This window comes from Xenopus laevis, chromosome 2L, assembly GCF_017654675.1.
Source record: "Xenopus laevis strain J_2021 chromosome 2L, Xenopus_laevis_v10.1, whole genome shotgun sequence".
NCBI classification, from domain to species: Eukaryota; Metazoa; Chordata; class Amphibia; order Anura; family Pipidae; genus Xenopus; species Xenopus laevis.
This window is the reverse complement of record NC_054373.1, coordinates 8,801,321-8,829,109: the sequence shown is the minus strand read 5'-3', so window position 1 is coordinate 8,829,109 and position 27,789 is coordinate 8,801,321. Positions and strand designations below refer to the sequence as shown.

Genomic DNA, 27,789 nt, shown 5'->3' with positions numbered 1-27,789 from the left:
ATAAAGTCAAATTGTATTGTGCCTATTGGGAAATGCCAGGCGTTGGACCCCTTGCCCGGGTTCTGGAACCAGTATATAGTAACCCAAGGAAGGTTGAGGCCAACCTTAACTCATCCACCTGTTACATCTGCTCAAGCATTGCAGTGCAGCTGGATAATCAGACAAGTTACTGTAGAAACATAATGGTACAAACACTGGCAAAAGCTGTATCTGTTCATAAGTATTAGAGCTGAACAACACATAAGATTTATTGTTTGGATGGAGTTGGATCAATAGATTGCACCCTGTGAATTGGAGGTAGTTGTATAAATATCTTTTGTAAACAAATTGTTGCTATCTATCATTAGTGATGGGCGAATTTATTTGCCAGGCGCGAATTTGCGGCGAATTTGCGAGATTTGCCGCCAGCGAATAAATTCTCGAAACGCCCGCGAAAATTCGCGGCAAAGATTTGCCGGCGTCGTTTCGCGAGTTTTTCGCCGTTTCGCGAATTTCCCGAATTTTCCGGCGAAACAGCGCAAATTCGCCCATCACTATCTATCATGACTATGAGAAATAAATTGATGAATACACCGGCCATTATCTGATCAGATTTTAGATTGCCGCATGGAAATGTGCCACAACAGCAGATGGGCTGACACCATGGTTGAACAAGATATCAAAGAAGAACATATATGGGATCCTGTATGGGAAACCTGTTATCCAGAAAGCTCCAAATTATGGAAACACAGTCTCAGACTACATTTTATCCAAATAAGCCAATTTTTAAAAAATAATTTTCTTTTTCTCTGCAAAATTAAAACAGTAGCTTGTACTTGACCCCAACTAAATACTCCTTATTGGAAGCAAAACCATTATTTAATGTTTACATGATTTTCTAGTAGACTTAAGGTATGAATATCCAAATTACGGCAAGATCTGTAATTTGAAAACCCCCAGGTCCTGAGCATTCTGGATAACATGTCCCATACCTGTATATTAATAATTACACATAGGGGTTCATTGATATATTGAGTCATTATAACAGATCTCCAGGTTCCACACCCCCAACACTGAGTGGCAATTGGTCCCTTGGTGACAGGCTGAGAGGGTATGAAGTGATTTCTGTCAGTTAAGGGATTTGTGGCTCTTATAACCTCAAATACCTGAAATTGTGAAATTGGTCACCTAAAAGCAAGATTGGGACTTCTGACAATGGATTTTGACTTTTGGCTGCCGTACCCATGAGATGAACCCGTGTGGTTGGTTATCTGGAAACAGCCTGATAGGGCAACGAGATGTAATTATGATTCCGCATTCTAGTTAGGCACCAGAAATGTTTCGGATATCTAGCAATAAAGTTTGTATTTTTTTTTGGATGTGAGGGATCATTTATCATTGCTTTGTCTAATTCTTAGCAGTTTTATATTCCCTAAGCTCCTTTCTAGCCTTTAAACATACAAGAAACAGATACAAAAACTACAAATACTGAAATTAATAGTGGAGGTAAAAAAGAGTTTACAATTTAAAGGGAAAATGGGTTGGGACGCAAGGTGTGGGAATGGGCAAGATCGGAAGTCAGCAAGGTGAGAGATATAAATATTATATACAGTAATTGAACTCATTAATGGCAGTAAGGTAAAGAGGAATTCATCATTTACAGCAACATTGTCCTTATAAGTTTGCGCATATAAAAGACAGAAATAAAACAAATATGCAGAACTGTTTTATTGGGATTTATTCAACACACATCCTTGATTACATATTCCATTTGAAATTAAAACTTGTACGTTTCTGTGATCTGATGATCTCTGTGTATCCCATCAATTAAGGTGCTGCAAGGACACAGAAATGTAAATATTAGAAATAATTCCATTTTATAGAAATTACATTATTTTAACAGACACTAAACTCAACAATAAAGTCCAATAGGTCTCTATAGAAGTTTAGAAAAAACACACGGAAACCAATTCACCAATGAGAATTCTACTGACCAAAAACTTAATAACAGATGCAAGATAATCGACCAATAAGAATACTGACTCCCAGCACTATGTCAGCCATATTGTTCTTATCTTACATACAGAGATAATTGTGCTATTTTGGGGTCATTATATGACACTGGAATCAAACATGGAGATAAAGGACAGACTTGTTCAGTGCTGGGAAACTGGGCTTAAAGTTTCCAACTCCAGTTGCAGGAACAAAGAACACGGAGCCAGATTTACACAGATCAGCTTCTCGTTAGAGGATTATTTTGCATGTTAATGCTGCCGTGGACTCTGGTTAACTGGGGAAAGATTTATTGTGCAATATTGCTTTAAAAATACAACCCTGATGTTGCTGGACTACAGCTCCTAAAATGCCGCAACCTTGAGTATGCCGGGATTTGTAGTCCAGCAACAACAGAGTAAAGTGTGGTTGAGAAGTGCAGTTCAGCAGGGTTTAGTGTCCCTTTAATTTAGAACTGAGCGATCTAACTGCACTTCAAATTTCAGATATCTAAGACTAAGAGCATGAACATAGAGCAGTTTTAGTCAGCGTTTATTTTACAGAACATGTCAGTGAGCCTAAATGTACAAATACAAATTATTAGAGGTGAACTGAATCCACTATTTTAGGATTTTGCTAATTCTCAGTGAAAGATTTGGAAAAATACTGAAGCGAATCCGAACCCTAGTTTGTATATGTAAATTACATAAATGAGGGTGAAAGAGAACCGCACAGAGTAAAAAAAATGTACTTCCTTGTTTGTGTAATGAAAAGTCATATCATTTTTCGGATTTGGTTCGGCCAGGCATTTGGATTCGGCTGAACTGAATCCAGTATTCTGTGAATCCCTACAAATTATACAGATTATATGGGGCTAATGTACCCCCTATTGTAATAAATAGTGATGGGGAATTTATTTGCCAGGCGCAAATTTGTGGCGAATTTGCGCGATTTGCTGCCGGCGAATACATTAGCGAAACAGGCGCGAATAAATTCGCAAAACGCCCGCAAAAATTCGCTGGTGAAAATACGGATGCCGGTGTAAAAAAAAACGGACGCCGACGTAAAAAAAAAACCAGACGCCGCAGTAAAAAAACCAGACGCCAGCGTCAAAAACGAGACACCGGCGCCGTTTCACAAATTTTTTGCCGTTTCGCAAATTTGCCAATCACTAGTAATTAATAGCGCCACAGGAAGCCAAGAAAGTCCCTCGACCATGTACAAGGCTGCATTTGGGTAAAGGGTTTATTGTCCTTATCATGTTAGAGGTGCTAAGTGATAAATAAAATCTACATATAAAATTGATGTTCAGCACCAACATATAAACTATTTATTGACAACAGATTACTTATTTTATATGAGAAGGAAAATCATCAATGGCATTTAACCACTGGTTACATTCCTGCATTAAAGGAGAACTAAACTCTAAAAATAAATATGCGTAAATATACCACATTTTATATACTGAACTTATTGCACAGAAATGATCCAGGACTTCAAACTTGTCACAGGGGGTCACCATCTTGGAAAGTGTCTGTGACACTCACATGCTCAGTGGGCTCTGATTGGCTGTTGAGAAGCTGTTGACAGTGTAGGTCAATTGTCTTCCTTGTAGTCAGCAGCGGTTTCCATCACTCATGTACTGATTGTTTGCTACATAACTGTGCATTCTACCAGGCACCACTGACCAATTCTGGCAGTTTTACTTTTGAAACATAGGCACTGATGCTGAGTTGCAAGCAACAAACCAGTTATCCATCTGCAGTTTCGGGGGGAACACAGCCTCCCTTCTTCCTGAAGAAGGGAGGCTGTGTTCCCCCCGAAACGTTGATTGTTGGTGGCATTAATAAAAGGGGCACAATCCCCGACTGCAATATTGGTGTGTGCGGACCGTTTTTCAAAACTACAAAGCAGCAAGGAGACCTGGCAAGGTCAACGGAGGACCAGCACCACTACGCAGAAAAGTGGAAGGAGGTGTGCGGTAATAGAAAATCTTATTGTGCATGTACTAGTCCCAGTTGAAGTCAATATATTTCGCTGTTATGGGAAAATACTACAAAAAGGTAGAACTGAATGCACACGCCACTACGCAGAGCAGTCAGAGCTCGATGCCTCTGTTTCTGCACAAACGCCACAGGATCAGAATGGCTAAACACGCATCCAAAATAGTGGAGGACTTCAGCCCCACCAGACCTGCAAGCAATACTGGCTGCCCTTCTTATCAAAGAGGACTTCCGAGTAGGGATGGGCGAATTTGACCCGTTTAGTTTCGCCAAAAATTTGCCGCCGGCGAAATGTTGCCGACGCCCATTAAAGTCTATGGGCATCAGAAGAATTTTGTCGAGCGGCAGAATTTTTTTTGACGTGCGTCTTTTTTTTTTTCCCGCACAACGCCATATAAGTCTATGGGCGTCATTTCTGCCGCAAAACAAGGCGAAAAAAAGGAGGTGCACAAGGCAAACCTAATGGAAATTAATGCCGACATTTGTGCCATAGGAGAAGTGTAAGGCAAAGTGGAAAGCAGGCTTGAGCTAGCGAAATAGGCCCACAGCACTCTGACCCATTGAATGAATGATCACCATAAATACATCTATCTCCTCCACAAGCACATGGAAGATTTAGATAACAGGGGTAGACGTAACAATTTGTGGGTACGGAGCATCCCTGAATCAAGCCAAACTGCGGACCCTATTTAACGCTATCCTATAAAAAGACGCTGACACTCCCTTGAAATTAGACAGAGCTCACATTCAATAACTGCAAGCAATCATCCGGCCACTCCCTGAAAGCATACTGGAAATCCCTTATACCTATTATGCTAGATACAGCAAAAGCGTTAATACCCCTCCACTGGAAGTCAGCAAATAACCCCACGATCAGGGAATGGCTTGCCAAAATTAAGGAGATCCAGAAATTTGAGGAATTTAAATCTAACACAGAAAAAGATACGGTACAGATTACATGATGGTTAGAAATGGTTCTACTGCTTCCAATTCATGGAAACTGACAAATTCAAAACCTTTATGGCTAGAGACTTAATGACCTATGAGTGGTGTACATCCTTGCCAAGACATCAACTATACTAGGCTGGTCTTTACCCTCATACTGACATGAGGCAATTAAGTTATGCTTTGACTGAACCTACCATCCTTCAGAAGATCTCCAGAGCCGGATCCTCCTCCTCCTCCTCCTCCTCCTCCTCCTCCTCCTCCTCCTATTAAACCACCTGAGAGATATAAAAGGTATGAACCAATGCTACCAAAATGACAGACCCGCAGAGCCGTGATGGGAATAACCTATACCCCCCCTCTCTCTCCTCCCACCTTTCTCTCCTCTTTCTATTTTTCTTTTCATGATTTATACTCAGTACATGGATGGCACAAGATAACAGCCTCTACAGAAGGAGGAACCGTAATCCACTCTTATCACTCAGACCTGTACTGTTTCAACACGAATGGCCCTACAGACTCATCCGCAACATGTATACATAGTAACATAGTAAGTAAGGTTGAAAAAAGACACATGTCCATCGAGTTCAACCTTTTTTTAATTTTTTTTTTATTAACTACCTATCTGCCAGTTGATCCAGAGGAAGGCAAAAAACCCATCTGAAGCCTCTCCAATTTGCCTCAGAGGGGGAAAAATTCCTTCCTGACTCCAAAATGGCAATCGGTCTAGTCCCTGGATCAACTTGTACTATGAGCTATTTTCCATAACCCTGTATTCGCTTACTTGCTAAAAAGCTATCCAACCCCTTCTTAAAGCTATCTAATGTATCAGCCTGTACGACTGATTCAGGGAGAGAATTCCATATCTTCACAGTTCTCACTGTAAAAAACCCCTTCCGAATATTTAGGCGGAACCTCTTTTCTTCTAATCGGAATGGGTGACCTCGTGTCAGCTGGAAAGACCTACTAGTAAATAAAGCATTAGAGAGATTATTATATGATCCCCTTATATATTTATACATAGTCATCATATCACCCCTTAAGTGCCTCTTCTCCAGAGTGAACATCCCCAATTTGGCCAGTCTTTCCTCATAGCTAAGATTTTCAATACCCTTTACCAGCTTAGTTGCCTTCTCTGTACCCTCTCTAATACAATAATGTCCTGTTTGAGTGATGGAGACCAAAACTGTACGGCATATTCTAGATGGGGCCTTACCAGTGCTCTATACAGTGGAAGAATGACCCCCTCCTCCCTTGACTCTATGCCCCATTTAATACAGCTCAAGACCTTATTTGCCCTTGATGCTGCTGACTGGCATTGCTTGCTACAGCCAAGTTTATCATCTACAAGGACTCCAAGGTCCTTTTCCATAATGGATTTGCCTAGTGCAGTCCCATTAAGGGTATAAGTGGCTTGGATATTTGTACATCCCAGGTGCAGGACTTTACATTTATCAACATTGAATCTCATTTGCCACTTAGCTGCCCAGATTGCCAGTTTGTCAAGATCATGTTGCAAGGATGCCACATCCTGGATGGAATTAATTGGGCTGATAATTTTGTGTCATCTGCAAACACTGATACATTACTTACAGCACCCTCCCCTAAGTCATTAATGAACAAGTTAAATAAAAGTGGACCCAATACTGAGCCCTGGGGGACCCCACTAAGAACCTTACTCCAAGTAGAGAATGTCCCATTAACAACCACCCTCTGTACCCGATCCTGTAGCCAGTTTCCTATCCATGTGCAAACGACTTCATTAAGCCCAACAGACCTTAGTTTAGAAAGCAGTCGTTTGTGGGGTACAGTATCAAACGCTTTGGCAAATCCAAATAGATCACATCTACTGCCCCCCCACTGTCCAGAATCTTACTTACCACATCATAAAATGCAATCAAATTCGTCTGACATGACCTATCCTTCATAAAGCCGTGCTGATTATTGCTCATAATGCCATTCATTAGGAAAAAATTTTGAATGTGATCCCTTAACAAGCCTTCAAATAATTTGCCCACCACAGATGTCAAGCTTACTGGCCTATAATTGCCAGGCTGAGATCGTAATCCCTTTTTAAATATTGGAATAACATCAGCTTTTCTCCAATCCATAGGAACCATACCAGATGACAGTGAAACTGAGAAAATCAGAAATAAGGGCTGGTCTAAAACTGAACTAAGCTCTCTTAGAACCCGGGGGTGTATGCCATCAGGCCCTGGAGCCTTGTTTACATTAATTTGTATTAAAGCTTTTTGAATCATATCCTGAGTCAGCCACTGACTAGATTGAGCTGAACCATTCGTGCAGTTATTAAGTGAGCCTGGGAACCCAGACTCCTCTATTGTATACACTGAAGAAAAGAACTGATTTAACACATTTGCCTTTTCTGTATCTGTTACAACCATACTGGTACCATTATTTAATGGAGCAACACTCTCAAACTGCATCTTTTTACTATTAATATATTTAAAAAACTTTTTAGGGTTAGTTTTCACCTCCACCGCAATTAACTCTTCATTTCTTTTCTTAGCCTTCCGGATTGCTAATTTACAACATTTGTTACAGTGTTTATATTCATTAAATGCAGCTTTTGTCCCTACAGATTTGTAGTTTTTAAATGCCTTTCTCTTCTTTCCCATTAACTTCTTTACTTCTGTATTAAGCCACACAGGATGATTCTTAGAGCTTCTACGTTTAGTCCTTAAGGGAATAAATTGAGAACAGTAATGATTTAATATCATTTTAAAGGACAACCATTTCTGTTCTGTGTTTTTAGCTGAAAACTTAATGCCCCAATCAATGCTCTGTAGGGCAGCCCTCAAGGCACTAAAATTAGCTTTTCCAAAATTCATGGTTTTTGTTGCCCCAGTATATTTTTGTTTTTTGCACCAGACATTAAAAGATATAACATTATGGTCACTATTACCCAGGGGTTCAATGACTTGCACATTTGCTATAAGTTCTGGGTCATTTGAAATCACTAAATCAAGAATAGCATTTTTTCTGGTAGGCTCCTCAACAACCTGTGCTAAAAAATTGTCGTGCAATAAGTTTATAAATTTGTTCCCATTAACTGATCTAGCAGTACCGTTGCTCCAGTCAATATCTGGGTAATTAAAATCCTCCATTATCATTACTTTACCTAAACTAGCAGCCTTTTCTATTTGCATTAGGAGCTTTGTCTCTTCCTCCTCACTTACATTAGGGGGTCTATAGCGACGCCTACAATTAATTTGCTGGATTCTTTACAATTGGTGAAGAACTCCACCCATACGACTTCTGCCCCCTCATTTTCTAACACAACCTCCTCCTTTATATGAGCTTTTAAATCCTGCCTAACAAACAGACATACCCCTCCTCCTTTTCTATTGCCTCTATCCCTCCGAAACAAAGTATTGCCACTGATATTTACTGCCCAGTCATGCGACTCATTCAGCCATGTTTCGGCCACACCAATCACATCATATTTTCCTTCCAACACCTCCAGTTTACCAGTCAGACTTCTTGCATTTGTAAACATACATTTAATACTGGTACCATATTGAACATATAACATGTGGTCCTCCCTATCCTTAACAGTATCCCCAGCCAAATCTCCTCCCCCATTTTCCCTTTCTTTGCCCACTATCTCATCTAACCTGTCTACCACTGAATCTATTACTAAACCCTCCCCCCCACACCTAGTATAGCATTATATAACTTTATCAAAAACTTCTAGTCGATGCTACTGACCTGATGTTACCACTGTGCTACTGGGATAAATATGCTATTAGTTAAGATGTATTGACACATTTTCTCAATAAAAAGAAAAATTAAAAATAATAATCTTAGGATCAGTTTACTGTGGGTTATTAGACTGGAAGCAACTGTTTCTTTCCCTTCTTTATGAAGAGCCACTTTACACCAGATTCTAAAGGGTGGAGCTTTAAAAGTGGGTGTGGTATGAGGATAGTAGATGTGGCTTAATGTTTTCACTTATCCCTTTCCTCTGCTGCCTATGCAGCCATTTATTGTACAGTGCTGTAAAATGTGTCTGCACTTTATAAATATGTGTTAATAATAAAACAGCATTGGTCACATTGTATCACTGGCTTTCTGCAATTCTGAAATATATATATTTTTAATATTCTAAACCCATAACTGATCAGTATAGTGTCAATTTAAGAAAACAGCCCAAAATGTTATCCTTTACAGCAGTCGATTCAGGAATGGAAAGTACCTGCTTTTTGGAAGCACCATATAACGTCAGGAATACTTTCATCATAACAGCAACCCTTCCCCCTGCAGTCTTTGTCTGTAATCCCTGGGTATCCACAGTCAATTCTTACACTGGGGCCCACTGTACATTCTGCTTTCCTAGCTGGAGCTGTAATAAAAGTGCAAATAAGCAGAGAAAAATCAGTGATGGACACACATACATATATATTCTCTCTCTCTTATACTGTATATACAAAATCGAATTAGTATGCACAGTAAATGCACTCCTCTGTCTTTTAAAATGTATACTTCATTAAATCACACCAGTATATTCTGGCTCCTGTCTAGAGCCTTTCTCAAGATTATTTTGGCCCCTATTAAAATCCTTTAAAGCAACAAACAGGTGTGTTTTAAACCTAAAAACTATATTATATCACAACATCCATTGCCACCCAGTGAATCATTTGTTTTGTCTTCGTTGGTCTAAATTTGACATGTGCAAAGCTCAACTACTATCAGGTTAAATGTAATATAACAATAGACTTCACATGATGTAATTTTCAATAAAAAATTAAAACAACATTGTTCATTTAGACATCTAGGAGACCCAATAGTTTTTTTAATCCAAAAAGTTTGTCACTGTAATAGCAAACAAGATCTATCACCTCCCCTCCTGGATCTTGGAATGTGATCTTTTATTGGTTCAGTAGGTGGGGTTACCAGAGCTGTTACGGTAACTGTTATTACAAATGTATCAGTTCTTGCCAGTAAATTTATAACACCCTATAAATTCCTCCCATGCCTGACCCTCTCTGCTGCCTGATACCCTTTATTACACAGGTCTGTCTCTGTGTTGGCCATTGCCCCACCTGCCCACCCATTACCCGCCCCCATTGCATCATTGTCCCACCCCCAATTGACATCACCACCAATGCAGCAAAACATTTGACAACCCTGCATCTCAAGTAAACAAAGAATGATATATATATATATATATATATATATATATAATTTTAAAAAATGTACTATTTCTCAAATTAAGTTACTCTTTAGTATCCCATCAGCATTTACTGGAATGGAAGAAGGCCTTCTAATGAAGCCAATGGCATAGTCCATAGGCAAACTTTCAGCAGTCTGAGTTACTTTGTGGCATTCTATATCTCCTTCAGAGATTATTACCTCTCACTACCAATTACAGGTATGGGACCTGTTAACTAAAATGCTTGGGCCTGGGGTTTTCTGGATCTTTATGTAATTTGGATCTTCACACCTTAAGTCTACTAGAAAATCATGTAACTATTAAATAAACCCAACAGGCTGGTTTTGCTTCCAATAAGGATTAATTATTTCTTAGTTGGGATCAAACATAAGGTACTGTTTTATTATTACAGAGAAAAGGGAAATCGTTTTTAAAAATCTGGATTATTTTGATAGAATGGAGTCTGTGAGAGATGGCCTTTCCATAATGTGGAGCTTTCTGGATAATGGGTTTCCAGATAATTGATCCCATACCTGTGTATTCATTTGTTTGTTAAATACATTTATATTAGTGTAAAAATAAAAGTGGCTTAATAGGCTGTGCAAAATATTTTTTTTTTAATTAATTAGCCCAAAATGTCATCTATTTACAGCGTCAGCTTGAGTGTCAGGGCCCACTGTGCTGGGGGGGGGGGCTATGGGACATACGAACGTATAAAATGGATGGTAGTGAACAGTGAATAAAAAAAAAACAGGAATAAGAAAGGTGGTGGCCATTTTGGCAGTGATGGAGCAAGGGACAGCAGTCTGTGTCAGGGAAAGGTGAGGAGCAATGATTGGGCTGCAATTTATCTGTAAGAAGAAGTCACCACAATAAAGTTAAACTGTTTAAGAGAAAGTCTTCCATATCTCGTGTTCCAATGTTACATGTTGACTGGTTGGTTACTTAGAAGGAGGTTGTATTGTATTCTGGCAATTACGTAAGACATCTTGTAACTCCAGCCTTTATTATTTTATATTTTGCACAGTCTATTTACCCATTTTAGCCTATTTGTTATTTTTATTTATTTACACTGAACTGTTCATTTAAAATAGACTCTTTAAGAAGGACCCCACCTCCTGTTTGGAACATTATGTTTGCTAAATGCTCTCATGGTCTGGGGTCTGTATCGATCTTTAATCAGTTTCCTAAACAAAATATCCTGCTGCCTCTTGTGCTCAGTGGAACATTAGTTGAAACGTATATAGTCTGGTGAAATACCATCTGCCGGTTTATAGAAGCACCATTTCGTTTGAGGGATAGTGGAATCGAAGCAGCAGTTTTTTCCTTCGCAATCAGCCTGGGTAATCCCTCTGTATCCACAGTCCACTCTGTCAGCTGGATTTATTGCACATTCTGTTAATCATAAAAATGTATAAAGTGAGTCTTTAATAAATGACACGTCTTGCAAATGTATATGTTCTGCAGAGATTCACTAACACATATTATACCATAATTCATAGTGGATGTTATCCAAACAATTAATAAGAGAGTACTCTTTTGCAGTTTATATTAATTCTATTTTATAGAGGTTTCTAATACATAATATTAGCAGCTTTAGACTGCTGATACTAGGGGCTCAAGAGAGCATATTGCACCATAGTCAAAGTTGCGGTCTGTATCTCACACTGGATTCAAAATCTAGTGTGAGGAGCAGAGCGCAGTTTCAGGAAGTGCAAAAAAATCCACCAATGAGAATGCTGATTCCCATGACTAGGTCAGCCATCTTGTTGTTATCTTACATACAGAGATTATTCTGTTATTTTGGCATCAGCAAGATGTTTCTGAGATATAACATTTTTATTTGTCAGTTCTTTTGCATTTATAATTACATTTTGGATCAATAGAATTCTCATTGGTGAATTTTCGTGCACCTATTATTATGTTTTATTTGTTCTATAGAAAACTAGGGGTGTTGTGGGATGGCATAATGGCTGAGTTAACATCCCTGTTAACAATACAAACCTAATGTTGCTGGATTACAGCTCCCAGAATTCCTCAACCTTCATTATATCATACATTTATTTATAGTCCAGCAACAACTTGTCACGGCCGGCACCCGATACCAGAACAAATGCCAAGCACCCTGGTCTCGGCTCGGCTTCACCAGTAGTGTGACCACCGTTGGGCCTCGGGAGGAGCCCTCAGCTTACTTGGGTGCCACCTGGACTTAACGAGGGGTACAAGGCGAGATGTTCTGGCTGGCGAAGGGGCACGGCTGTTTAGCAGAGTCTTTAGGCCGAAGGTCACGGTACAAAAGGTCAAGGCAAGCGGATGGTCAGACAAGCAGGATCGAGGCGGGTGGATATCAGAATCGTCAGGAAGGCAAAGGGTCAAAACCAGGTAATCAATCAGATGGGTTGAGGCAGAAGCGGAGTCAAATAACAGGCAGAGGTCAAACCAGAACGTCAAACAGGAGGGTGAAGCAGAATCAGAGTTGGTTTCAGGCAAAGGTCAGGTTCCAGAGATCAGAGTAGTCAAAACAGCCAGGCAGGGGTCAAACAGGTAAGCAGAAGCAGGTCAGAACAGAATAGCAATCGCTAACAGCACCAGGAAACGAATCCTATCATGGGCACTGGACTACACACTGAAGCTCCCTTTAATACTATTTGAATCTCGCGCCACTGCGCGCTGACGTCGTCACGTCAGCGCGCATGCGCACAAATTCCAGGAAGAGGTGTGCGCGCGCACCCTAAAGCAGCAGAGACCAGAGGAACAGACGGACGCGGCGGGCGTCCCCGCCGAGGGGGCGGCAGGCGTCCCTGCCGTCCCCCCACTATACCACCAGGGTAAGATTTCCTTACACAACTGAGTAATGCAGCAACAACTGAGTAGTGCAACAGGGCTTACTACCCCTTTAAGGGTACTTCCTTCCTGCCTCCCTTTTTCTAAGTCAAACTCTGCTACAGTGATTAAATACTCAGGGAACTAAGGGAACCCCTGGACCAGGTAGTGTCTCCAGGGTTTTCAAGCACACTGCATTAATTACATAGAACAGTTGCACTGAAAGAATCGGGCTTGTGCACACACCACTCACATTCTGAACACCAGAAATGAAACACATTACAATCAACGTGTGTCAAAAAAACGTTTTTTTACTATAAAATCTGTATTTTTATTGTTATTCGGGATTTATTATATCCCGAGGATGAAAAAAGTAAGCATTCGAAAATCGTGCATGGTTTTGTGCAATAATACAAAGATTTTGTGGTTTTGGGTGGTAAATCTGAAAAATTCATATGATTAGTTCTGTCAGGAAATTTTTGGGAAAATGTATTCATAAATAAGGGGAAAAAACAGAGTATATTTCAGAAATGAAGTTTTCTATTTATGAATTCACTAGTAACAAAAGTGCACTACACTTTAGATGAATTAAAGTTAATTAATTCATCAGATTAATTTACAAGTAACTTTTGGCTGCACTTTATCTAGATACTGTATTTACTACCGTATATACTCGAGTATAAGCCGAGTTTTTCAGCATCCAAAATGTGCTGAAAAAGTCTACCTCGGCTTATACTCGGGTCAGCGGGCAGTAGCTGAGATTGCAGTCACTTTTAATCATTCCTATACCAACAGTTCACTTGGGGAGAGACTGCAATATCCCACAATGCCCTCTGTTGGTTATATGAAAGAATAACAGTGACTGCAATATCACACAGCACCTTCTGTTGGTTATATGAAAGAATAACAGTGACTGCAATATCACACAGCACCCTCTGTTGGTTATATGAAATAATAACACTGTGCCCTCTGTTGGTTATATGAAAGAATAACAGTGACTGCAATATCACACAGCGCCCTCTGTTGGTTATATGAAAGAATAACAGTGACTGCAATATCACACAGCGCCATCTGTTGGTTATATTAAAGAATAACAGTGACTGCAATATCACACAGCGCCCTCTGTTGGTTATATGAAGGATTAACAGTGATGGCAATATCACACAGCGCCCTCTGTTGGTTATACGAAAGATTAACAGTGATGGCAATATCACACAGTGCCCTCTGTTGGTTAAACGAAAGATTAACAGTGATGGCAATATCACACAGCACCCTCTGTTGGTTATACGAAAGATTAACAGTGATGGCAATATCACACAGTGCCCTCTGTTGGTTATACAAAAGATTAACAGTGATGGCAATATCACACAGCACCCTCTGCACATGGTAGTGGGACAGTGGGACAATGCACACAGTAATCCGTTTGGCAATTCCCTGTCACCATAAACTTTGCAAAGAAGTCCGGTTGATCGCTGGGGGGGTCGCGTTGGCAGAATGTGCGTTGCTGGGAGACAGGGCTGTAGTTGTGTCTAGGCTTATACTAGAGTCAATAAGTTTTCCCAGTTTTCGTAGGTAAAATTAGGTACCTCGGCTTATACTCGGGTCGGCTTATACTTGAGTATATACGGTAATTGTTTTTTTATTAATCACTGGGGAAATTGATTAATAATTTGACTAAAATCTTAATTGATTTGAATTCATAAAATTCTAATAAATGCACTGCACTTTAGTAACATATTCTTATGACTATAAACCAATTTGGTGTCCTGTTGTATTGTTATATAACCTATTTTGAAACTGCACAGTTAATATAAACAAATAGAAACATAATAGCTAAAAAGTGACCAGTTTGAAGCTAAAACTAGATATATGCGGGGTACTTTTTCTTTAAATTCTTAAAATACTTGAATGCCTTCTTCACAGACTAGACAATTAACACTCAGTGCAACATTACAATATAAAATAACAGTTCTGTTGCTTTAGCTATAAATAGTAAAGTTACAAAAAAAGTCTTCCTTCTTCTAAATACAGTTAACATGTAGGGGCAGATTTATTAAGGTTCAAATGGTAAATTTGAATTTTCTAGTTGGGCTTTTAGTCAAAACTCACAAATTAGAGTTTGAGACTTATCGTCCCTTGACCCTGGAAGTAATTCGAATTCAATAGATTGACCCTAAAACCTGCCGAGTTCATGTAGAAGTCAATGGCAGAGGTCCGTTGACACATTTGGAGATATCAATAGCCTTTCAAATCGAGTTCCATTCAAAATTGATTCATATTTGATTCGAGTTTTCGGGTCGGTTATATTTGATTGAGTTTTTTATTAAATAAAATACCCTTCGAGTTTTGAGGTCATTCAAATTAATTTGAGGCAATATATATATATATATATATATATATATATATATATATATATATATATATATATATATATATATATTATATATATATATATATATATATATATATATATATATATATATATGTGTACAAAAAAATTTAAGGAACCACACTCACAGGTCTTTCATGAAAATTTCAGTGGTTTAGTCTTCAGGAAGAGGGCTTGAGTTTAGGAGCCGAAACATTGAAATAAATCACAGAATTTTTCACGAATTGTGTGAATGTGTGTGAAATAACATCCTTGCGGACCTATTGTGGCGATATGCAAACTACAGGACATCAAAGCTGTTTAGAATAGAGCCTGTGTCTTAAGGTGGCCATACACATAGAGATCCGCTCATTTGGTGATGTCCCCAAACAAGAGGATCTCTCTCTAATATGCCCACCTAGAGGTTCGGGCTGATCCAATCATGGGCTCTAGAGCCCAATGATTGGATCATTACGAAGGGTAAATGGGCGGTTGGATCACTGGACCACATCTGTGAACAGATGCGGTCCACAATCCGAAGGGATTTGTAGTTCTGCCTGTTCAAAATGCTGGCGCTATATAAATAAATGTTGTTATTAAAAATAATAATAATAATAGTAATAATAAATATTTGTAGTGTAATCATGTCCCCTCAAAAGCACCCTCGATATTCGACCGTCGAAGTAAAATCCTTCGACTTCGAATATCGGTCGAAGGATTTTGTGATATTCCTACGATCGAACAATTAAATCCTTCGAATCGAACGATTCGAAGGATTTTAATCCATCGGTAAATTGTTAGGAAGTCCATGGGGACCTTCCCCATAGGCTAACATTGGCCTCGGTAGGTTTTAGGTGGCGAACTAGGGGGTCGAAGAATTTTTTAAAGAGACAGTACTTCGACTATCGAATGGTCGAATACTCAAACGATTTTTAGTTGGAATCGTTCGGGTCGAAGTCGAAGGTCATAGTCGAAGGTCGAAGTAGCCCATTCGATGGTAGAAGTACCCATATTCGACCATTCCAAATTTGAACTTTTTTTCCTCTATTCCTTCACTAGAACTAAGTACCGTATATACTCGCGTATAAGCCGAGATTTTCAGCACCCAAAATGTGCTTGAAAATCCTACCTCGGCTTATACGCGGGTCAGCTGCCTTACCGGTAAATTTGTAGAGATGAATCCGACATGATCCCCCTCCCAGCCGTGAAGAAAGAGCAACAGCGCAAGGAGTGTGTGCGCACGCTGACGTCTTCAGCTCAGCGACGTGACAACTCCGGCACCGGCTGCAGGAAGCAGTATCCCCGGCTCTCCCCTTCTGCCTGCCAGCATCTCCGGGCTGCCCCTACCCCAGCGATCGCTTAAACTTTGAAGGGGCCCAGCAGCAGAGAGCAGCTTCCCCTCCCACCCACTAACAACTCTGGGCAGCCTTTGAAGGCGATCAGCGCCTACTACAGGGAGCAGCTTCCAAATTTACCGGTAAGGCAGCTGTCTTCTTAATATATCTATTTCATCTACCAGAGGTTTTTTTTTATCATTGTACGATGAATTAATGTTTTAAGCATCATGGCTTGATTTTTAACATTAAACCGACTGTTTGATATTTCTGAGACTTTTCTGAGTTGTGTCTAGGCTTATACGCGAGTCAATAAGTTTTTCTGGTTTTCATAGGTAAAATTAGGTACCTCGGCTTATACAAGAGTATATACGGTAAATGGGCCCCTTAGTCACTGCACTCTCTCCAGCTCATTTATCATCATGTAGTTATAGAAAAACATCACACAGGGAATAAAGAAAGGAATAATGTATATAACCTACCTGTTGGTGGATCTAAAATGGAGTTAAATGAAAAAAATATTCAAATAAATGATTGCAACATTTAAAAGATCTCTTGAACATACTAACCATAAACAATTTCATTAAAAGGCAATGCTAAAATTCAAAATCTGCATACATTTACTTTTAAACATTCATCTCAATGAGCTTTACTCTTGCTTTATTTACCAGCTAGAAAAGATAATTCTTTCTACTTTAAAGCTGATGGTCACCCAATGTAAAGAAAATTGCACAATGAAAGAAAATGTGATTTTAAACAACTATACGACAATATAGTGATTACATATTTTTCAATGATTTTAGTTATTTGTACATTGAATTGCAAATAAATGCTGTTCCTGTCTGTTCTTTGCTTTTTTCTCAATTTGCACAAAAAATGTGTCAATAACCAGTTCTCCTCCAGTCAAGACTCCAGTTTGCACAATGACTTGCAGACTTCTTAGGTCTATTAATCACAGAAAATCTTATGGTTGTATGGGAAGTGATGTTTTGGCTGGAGTTAAGCTGACTCCCAATATCATTTTTCAGTAATATAAGTAGTTGAAAGAGAGAGACAGAATCAAGGGCAAATACATTTTCAAATAACTTTCAGGTATTTAAAAGTTGTTAATGTTTATTGCAAAGTTACTTAGAATCATGATTTCTCTGACTCTTTGGCTGGACATTTCCCTGAAATATAAGGATATCTGATGGAACCTTTGACTTTTCTGAACAAAAGTCATATATATATATATATGAACAAAAAAATTTAAGAAACCACACTCACAGGTCTTTCATGAAAATTTCAGTGGTTTAGTTCAACATTTCGGCTCCTAAACTCGAGCCGTCTTCAGGAAGAGGGCTTCAGTTTAGGAGCCGAAACATTGAAATAAATCACAGAATTTTTCACGAATTGTGTGAATGTGTGTGAAATAACATCCTCGCGGACCTATTGTCGCGATGTGCAAACTACAGGACATCAAAGCTGTTTAGAATAGAGCCTGTGTCTTAAGGTGGCCATACACATAGATATCCGCTCATTTGGCGATGTCCCCAAACAAGAGGATCTCTCTCTGATATGCCCACCTAGAGGTTTGGGCTGATCCAATCATAGGCTCTAGAGCCCAATGATTGGATCATTACGAAGGGTAAATGGGCGGTTGGATCGCTGGACCACATCTGTGAACAGATGCGGTCCACAATCCGGTGGGATTTGTAGTTCTGCCTGTTCAAAATGCTGGCGCTATATAAATAAATGTTATTATTAAAAATAATAATAGTAATAATAAATATTTGTAAAGTGTAATCATGTCCCCTCAAAAGCACCTTTTTTCCAGAGAAAACAACCCCAACCTTGACAGTCTACCCTCGTAATTTAAGGCTTCCATCCCTTTAACCAGTTTGGTTTCACTGAGGGGCACATTTACCTAGGGTCGAATATCGAGGGTTAATTAACCCTCGATATTCGACCGTCGAAGTAAAATCCTTCGACTTCGAATATCGAAGTCAAAGTATTTTGCGATATTCCTATGAACGAACGATTAAATCCTTCGAATCGAACGATTCAAAGGATTGTAATCCATCCATCGAAGGATATTTCTACGATCAGGAAATTGTAAGGAAGTCCATGGGGACCTTCCCCATAGGCTAACATTGGCCTCGGTAGGTTTTAGGTGGTGAACTAGGGGGTCGAAGAATTTTTTAAAGAGACAGTACTTCGACTATCGAATGGTCGAATACTCAAACGATTTTTAGTTCGAATCGTTCGATTCGAAGTCGAAAGTTCAAGTCGATGGTCAAAGTAGCCCATTCGATGGTAGAAGTACCCATATTCGACCATTCCAATTTGAACTTTTTTCCCTCTATTCCTTCACTCGAACTAAGTAAATGGGCCTTAGTCCCTGCACTCTCTCCAGCTAATTTATCATCATGTAGTAATAGAAAAACATCAGACAGGGAATATAGAAAAGAATAATGTATTTAACCTACCTGTTGGTGGATCTAAAATGGAGTTAAATGAAAAAAATATTCAAATAAATGATTGCAACATTTAAAAGATCTCTTGAACATACTAACCATAAACAATTCCATTAAAAGACAATGCTAACATTCAAAATCTGCATACATTTACTTTTAACCATTAATCTCAATGAGCTTTACTCTTGCTTTATTTACCAGCTAGGAAAGATAATTCTATCTACTTTAAAGCTGATGGTCACCCAATGTAAAGAAAATTGCACAATGAAAGAAAATGTGATTTTAAACAACAATGCAATATAAAGTGATATACGACAATATAGTGATTACATATTTTTCAATGATTTTAGTTATTTGTACATTGAATTGCAAATAAATGCTGTTCCTGTCTGTTCTTTGCTTTTTTTCTCAATTTGCACAAAAAATGTGTCAATAACCAGTTCTCCTCCAGCCAAGACTCCAGTTTGCACAATGACTTGTAGACTTCTTAGGTCTATTAATCACAGATAATCTTATGGTTGTATGGGAAGTGAAGTTTTGGCTGGAGTTAAGCTGACTCCCAATATCATTTTTCAGTAGTATGAGTAGTTGAAAGAGAGAGACAGAATCAAGGGCAAATACATTTTCAAATAACTTTCAGGTATTTAAAAGTTGTTAATGTTTATTGGAAAGTTACTTAGAATCATGATTTCTCTGACTCTTTGGCTGGACTTTTCCCTGAAATATAAGGATATCTGATGGAACCTTTGACTTTTCTGAACAAAAGTCATATATATATATATATATATATATATATATATATATATATATATATATATATATATGAACAAAAAAATTTAAGGAACCACACTCACAGGTCTTTCATGAAAATTTCAGTGGTTTAGTTCAACATTTCGGCTCCTAAACTCGAGCCATCTTTAGGAAGAGGGCTTGAGTTTAGGAGCCGAAACATTGAAATAAATCACAGAATTTTTCACGAATTGTGTGTGAAATAACATCCTCGCGGACCTATTGTCGCGATGTGCAAACTACAGGACGTCAAAGTTGTTTAGAATAGAGCCTGTGTCTTAAGGTGGCCATACACATAGAGATCCGCTCATTTGGCGATGTCCCCAAACAAGAGGATCTCTCTCTGATATGCCCACCTAGAGGTTCGGGCTGATCCAATCATAGGCTCTAGAGCCCAATGATTGGATCATTACGAAGGGTAAATGGGCGGTTGGATCGCTGGATCACATCTGTGAACAGATGCGGTCCACAATCCGGTGGGATTTGTAGTTCTGCCTGTTCAAAATGCTGGCGCTATATAAATAAATGTTATTATTAAAAATAATAATAATAATAATAGTAATAATAAATATTTGTAAAGTGTAATCATGTCCCCTCAAAAGCACCTTTTTTCCAGAGAAAACAACCCCAACCTTGACAGTCTACCCTCGTAATTTAAGGCTTCCATCCCTTTAACCAGTTTGGTTTCACTTAGGGGCACATTTACCTAGGGTCGAATATCGAGGGTTAATTAACCCTCGATATTCGACCGTCAAAGTAAAATCCTTCGACTTCGAATATCGAAGTCAAAGTATTTTGCGATATTCCTACGAACGAACGATTAAATCCTTCGAATCGAACGATTCAAAGGATTGTAATCCATCCATCGAAGGATATTTCTACGATCAGGAAATTGTAAGGAAGTCCATGGGGACCTTCCCCATAGGCTAACATTGGCCTCGATAGGTTTTAGTTGGTGAACTAGGGGGTCGAAGAATTTTTTAAAGAGACAGTACTTCGACTATCGAATGGTCGAATACTCAAACGATTTTTAGTTCGAATCGTTCGATTCGAAGTCGAAAGTTCTAGTCGATGGTCAAAGTAGCCCATTCGATGGTAGAAGTACCCATATTCGACCATTCCAATTTGAACTTTTTTCCCTCTATTCCTTCACTCGAACTAAGTAAATGGGCCTTAGTCCCTGCACTCTCTCCAGCTAATTTATCATCATGTAGTAATAGAAAAACATCAGACAGGGAATATAGAAAAGAATAATGTATTTAACCTACCTGTTGGTGGATCTAAAATGGAGTTAAATGAAAAAAATATTCAAATAAATGATTGCAACATTTAAAAGATCTCTTGAACATACTAACCATAAACAATTCCATTAAAAGACAATGCTAACATTCAAAATCTGCATACATTTACTTTTAACCATTAATCTCAATGAGCTTTACTCTTGCTTTATTTACCAGCTAGGAAAGATAATTCTATCTACTTTAAAGCTGATGGTCAACCAATGTAAAGAAAATTGCACAATGAAAGAAAATGTGATTTTAAACAACAATGCAATATAAAGTGATATACGACAATATAGTGATTACATATTTTTCAATGATTTTAGTTATTTGTACATTGAATTGCAAATAAATGCTGTTCCTGTCTGTTCTTTGCTTTTTTTCTCAATTTGCACAAAAAATGTGTCAATAACCAGTTCTCCTCCAGCCAAGACTCCAGTTTGCACAATGACTTGTAGACTTCTTAGGTCTATTAATCACAGATAATCTTATGGTTGTATGGGAAGTGATGTTTTGTCTGGAGTTAAGCTGACTCCCAATATAATTTTTCAGTAGTATGAGTAGTTGAAAGAGATAGACAGAATCAAGGGCAAATACATTTTCAAATAACTTTCAGGTATTTAAAAGTTGTTAATGTTTATTGGAAAGTTACTTAGAATCATGATTTCTCTGACTCTTTGGCTGGACTTTTCCCTGAAATATAAGGATATCTGATGGAACCTTTGACTTTTCTGAACAAAAGTCATATATATATATATATATATATATATATATATATATATATATATATATATATATATATATATATATATGAACAAAAAAATTTAAGGAACCACACTCACAGGTCTTTCATGAAAATTTCAGTGGTTTAGTTCAACATTTCGGCTCCTAAACTCGAGCCATCTTTAGGAAGAGGGCTTGAGTTTAGGAGCCGAAACATTGAAATAAATCACAGAATTTTTCACGAATTGTGTGTGAAATAACATCCTCGCGGACCTATTGTCGCGATGTGCAAACTACAGGACGTCAAAGTTGTTTAGAATAGAGCCTGTGTCTTAAGGTGGCCATACACATAGAGATCCGCTCATTTGGTGATGTCCCCAAACAAGAGGATCTCTCTCTGATATGCCCACCTAGAGGTTCGGGCTGATCCAATCATAGGCTCTAGAGCCCAATGATTGGATCATTACGAAGGGTAAATGGGCGGTTGGATCGCTGGACCACATCTGTGAACAGATGCGGTCCACAATCCGGTGGGATTTGTAGTTCTGCCTGTTCAAAATGCTGGCGCTATATAAATAAATGTTATTATTAAAAATAATAATAATAGTAATAATAAATATTTGTAAAGTGTAATCATGTCCCCTCAAAAGCACCTTTTTTCCAGAGAAAACAACCCCAACCTTGACAGTCTACCCTCGTAATTTAAGGCTTCCATCCCTTTAACCAGTTTGGTTTCACTTAGGGGCACATTTACCTAGGGTCGAATATCGAGGGTTAATTAACCCTCGATATTCGACCGTCGAAGTAAAATCCTTCGACTTCGAATATCGAAGTCAAAGTATTTTGCGATATTCCTACGAACGAACGATTAAATCCTTCGAATCGAACGATTCAAAGGATTGTAATCCATCCATCGAAGGATATTTCTTCGATCAGGAAATTGTTAGGAAGTCCATGGGGACCTTCCCCATAGGCTAACATTGGCCTCGGTAGGTTTTAGGTGGCGAACTAGGGGGTCGAAGAATTTTTTAAAGAGACAGTACTTCGACTATCGAATGGTCGAATACTCAAACGATTTTTAGTTCGAATTGTTCGATTCGAAGTCGAAGGTCATAGTCGATGGTCAAAGTAGCCCATTTGATGGTAGAAGTACCCACATTCGACCATTCCAAATTTGAACTTTTTTTCCTCTATTCCTTCACTCGAACTAAGTAAATGGGCCCCTTAGTCCCTGCACTCTCTCCAGCTCATTTATCATCATGTAGTAATAGAAAAACATCACACAGGGAATAAAGAAAAGAATAATGTATATAACCTACCTGTTGTTGGTGGATCTAAAATGGAGTTAAATGAAAAAATATTGAAATAAATGATTGCAACATTTAAAAGATCTCTTGAACATACTAACCATAAACAATTCCATTAAAAGACAATGCTAACATTCAAAATCTGCATACATTTACTTTTAAACAATCATCTCAATGAGCTTTATTCTTGCTTTATTTACCAGCTAGGAAAGATAATTCTATCTACTTTAAAGCTGATGGTCACCCAATGTAAAGAAAATTGCACAATGAAAGAAAATGTGATTTTAAACAACAATGCAATATATAGTGATATACGACAATATAGTGATTACATATTTTTCATTGATTTTAGTTATTTGTACATTGAATTGCAAATAAATGCTGTTCCTGTCTGTTCTTTGCTTTTTTTCTCAATTTGCACAAAAAATGTGTCAATAACCAGTTCTCCACCAGCCAAGACTCCAGTTTGCACAATGACTTGTAGACTTCTTAGGTCTATTAATCACAGATAATCTTATGGTTGTATGGGAAGTGATGTTTTGGCTGGAGTTAAGCTGACTCCCAATATCATTTTTCAGTATTATGAGTAGTTGAAAGAGAGAGACAGAATCAAGGGCAAATACATTTTTAAATAACTTTCAGGTATTTAAAAGTTGTAAATGTTTATTGGAAAGTTACTTAGAATCATGATTTCTCTGACTCTTTGGGTGGACATTTCCGTGAAATATAAGGATATCTGATGGAACCTTTGACTTTTCTGAACAAAAGTCATATATATATATATATATATATATATATATATATATATATATATATATATATATGAACAAAAAAATTTAAGGAACCACACTCACAGGTCTTTCATGAAAATTTCAGTGGTTTAGTTCAACATTTTGTCTCCTAAACTCGAGCCGTCTTCAGGAAGAGGGCTTGAGTTTAGGAGCCAAAACATTGAAATAAATCACAGAATTTTTCACGAATTGTGTGAATGTGTGTGAAATAACATCCTCGCGGACCTACAGTATTGTCGCGATGTGCAAACTACAGGACATCAAAGCTGTTTAGAATAGAGCCTGTGTCTTAAGGTGGCCATACACATAGAGATCCGCTCATTTGGCGATGTCCCCAAACAAGAGGATCTCTCTCTGATATGCCCACCTAGAGGTTCGGGCTGATCCAATCATAGGCTCTAGAGCCCAATGATTGGATCATTACGAAGGGTAAATGGGCGGTTGGATCACTGGACCACATCTGTGAACAGATGCGGTCCACAATCCGGTGGGATTTGTAGTTCTGCCTGTTCAAAATGCTGGAGCTATATAAATAAATGTTATTATTAAAAATAATAATGGTAATAATAAATATTTGTAAAGTGTAATCATGTCCCCTTAAAAGCACCTTTTTTCCAGAGAAAACCTTGACAGTCTACCCTCGTAATTTAAGGCTTCCATCCCTTTAACCCGTTTGGTTTCACTTAGGGGCACATTTACCTATTTACCAGCTAGGAAAGATAATTCTATCTACTTTAAAGCTGATGGTCACCCAATGTAAAGAAAATTGCACAATGAAAGAAAATGTGATTTTAAACAACAATGCAATATATAGTGATATACGACAATATAGTGATTACATATTTTTCATTGATTTTAGTTATTTGTACATTGAATTGCAAATAAATGCTGTTCCTGTCTGTTCTTTGCTTTTTTTCTCAATTTGCACAAAAAATGTGTCAATAACCAGTTCTCCACCAGCCAAGACTCCAGTTTGCACAATGACTTGTAGACTTCTTAGGTCTATTAATCACAGATAATCTTATGGTTGTATGGGAAGTGATGTTTTGGCTGGAGTTAAGCTGACTCCCAATATCATTTTTTCAGTATTATGAGTAGTTGAAAGAGAGAGACAGAATCAAGGGCAAATACATTTTTAAATAACTTTCAGGTATTTAAAAGTTGTAAATGTTTATTGGAAAGTTACTTAGAATCATGATTTCTCTGACTCTTTGGGTGGACATTTCCGTGAAATATAAGGATATCTGATGGAACCTTTGACTTTTCTGAACAAAAGTCATATATATATATATATATATATATATATATATATATATATATATATATATATGAACAAAAAAATTTAAGGAACCACACTCACAGGTCTTTCATGAAAATTTCAGTGGTTTAGTTCAACATTTTGTCTCCTAAACTCGAGCCGTCTTCAGGAAGAGGGCTTGAGTTTAGGAGCCAAAACATTGAAATAAATCACAGAATTTTTCACGAATTGTGTGAATGTGTGTGAAATAACATCCTCGCGGACCTACAGTATTGTCGCGATGTGCAAACTACAGGACATCAAAGCTGTTTAGAATAGAGCCTGTGTCTTAAGGTGGCCATACACATAGAGATCCGCTCATTTGGCGATGTCCCCAAACAAGAGGATCTCTCTCTGATATGCCCACCTAGAGGTTCGGGCTGATCCAATCATAGGCTCTAGAGCCCAATGATTGGATCATTACGAAGGGTAAATGGGCGGTTGGATCACTGGACCACATCTGTGAACAGATGCGGTCCACAATCCGGTGGGATTTGTAGTTCTGCCTGTTCAAAATGCTGGAGCTATATAAATAAATGTTATTATTAAAAATAATAATGGTAATAATAAATATTTGTAAAGTGTAATCATGTCCCCTTAAAAGCACCTTTTTTCCAGAGAAAACCTTGACAGTCTACCCTCGTAATTTAAGGCTTCCATCCCTTTAACCCGTTTGGTTTCACTTAGGGGCACATTTACCTAGGGTCGAATATCGAGGGTTAATTAACCCTCGATATTCGGCCGTCGAAGTAAAATCCTTCGACTTCGAATATCGAAGTCAAAGGATTTTGCGATATTCCTACGAATGAACGATTAAATCCTTCGAATCGAACGATTCGAAAGATTGTAATCCATCGATCGAAGGATATTTCTTAGATCAGGAAATTGTTAGGAAGTCCATGGGGACCTTCCCCATAGGCTAACATTGGCCTCGGTAGGTTTTAGGTGGCGAACTAGGGGGTCAAAGAACTTTTTTAAAGAGACAGTACTTTGACTATCGAATGGTTGAATACTCAAATGATTTTTAGTTCGAATCGTTCGATTCGAAGTCGAAGGTCATAGTCGACGGTCGAAGTAGCCCATTCGATGGTAGAAGTACCCATATTCGACCATTCCAAATTTGAACTTTTTTTCCTCTATTCCTTCACTCGAACTAAGTAAATGGGCCCCTTAGTCCCTGCACTCTCTCCAGCTCATTTATCATCATGTAGTAATAGAAAAACATCACACAGGGAATAAAGAAAAGAATAATGTATATAACCTACCTGTTGTTGGTGGATCTAAAATGGAATTAAATGAAAAAATATTGAAATAAATGATTGCAACATTTAAAAGATCTCTTGAAGATACTAACCATAAACAATTTCATTAAAAGACAATGCTAACATTCAAAATCTGCAAACATTTACTTTTAAACATTCATCTCAATGAGCTTTACTTTGCTTTATTTACCAGCTAGGAAAGATAATTCTTTCTATTTTAAAGCTGATGGTCACCCAATGTAAAGAAAATTGCACAATGAAAGAAAATGTGATTATAAACAACAATGCAATATATAGTGATATGCGCCGATATAGTGTTTACATATTTTTCAATGATTTTAGTTATTTGTACTTTGAATTGCAAATAAATGCTGCTCCTGTCTGTTCTTTGCTTTTTTCTCAATTTGCACAAAAATGTGTCAATAACCAGTTCTCCTCCAGCCAAGACTCCAGTTTGCACAATGACTTGCAGATTCTTAGGTCTATTAATCACAGAAAATCAGAATCAAGGGAAAATACATTTTCAAATAACTTTCAGGTATTTAAAAGTCGTTAATGTTTATTGGAAAGTTACTTAGAATAATGACTTCTCTGACTCTTTGGGTGGACATTTCCCTGAAATATAAGGATATCTGATGGCACCTTTGACTTTTCTGAACAAAATGAAATCACTGAACTACATGGGCCCTGTGCCTTCATGTGGTCATTGTACTTCTTAGCAGTTTATAATATTCTTATAAGATGCTTATAATACACAAAAGCCATGAATATCCTGTAAATTATATCCTTATAAACGGTGAGTTCTGATGTCATCAGTTATAAAAGGTGAGTTCTGATGTCATTTCAGTCACATGACTCACTTAATTTGTGTATTATAATAATAAAGTACCCCCTGTTTGCAAAATTATGAGGATATTAGAAGTTACCTCGGAGTTCCATGACCTGTATAAAAACACTCGGACTTCATTATTTGGAATCATTGTTGATCTATAGTAAAATTGTACTACACTGTGCTGTTGAACAACAGTTTTATTTTGCATTTAAACGAGTAATTCACCTTCAAGTTACCTCATAGAATTATAGAATGGCTAATTCTTAGATTCAGATTCAAATAATTTAAGTTTTATTGTCTTATATACAGAGTACAGTGTTCACAGTACCATGAAATTCTCACTTGAATGCCTGTTTTTGCGAAACTCTCATCGGCGAAAGTTTTTCCTTCCTTTTTAATTATTTGGTTTTTAACCAAGTAACGCTGAAAAAT

The 27,789-nt window shown here is 38.0% G+C and overlaps 1 protein-coding gene across 1 annotated transcript; it reads right to left on the bottom strand.

The window, feature by feature from the left end:
- Positions 1-1,692: 1,692 nt before the first annotated feature.
- On the bottom strand, positions 1,693-27,136 carry LOC121399619 (integumentary mucin A.1-like). The gene is made up of 8 exons (XM_041581160.1): positions 27,100-27,136; positions 26,529-26,543; positions 23,188-23,202; positions 21,134-21,145; positions 11,356-11,490; positions 9,139-9,285; positions 5,117-5,197; positions 1,693-1,814 (listed from the first exon to the last, which is right to left on the bottom strand). The coding sequence occupies exons 1-8, from the start codon at positions 27,134-27,136 to the stop codon at positions 1,807-1,809; spliced, it is 450 nt and encodes a 149-aa protein (XP_041437094.1). The 3' UTR covers positions 1,693-1,806.
- Between the last annotated feature and the right edge of the window lie 653 nt (positions 27,137-27,789).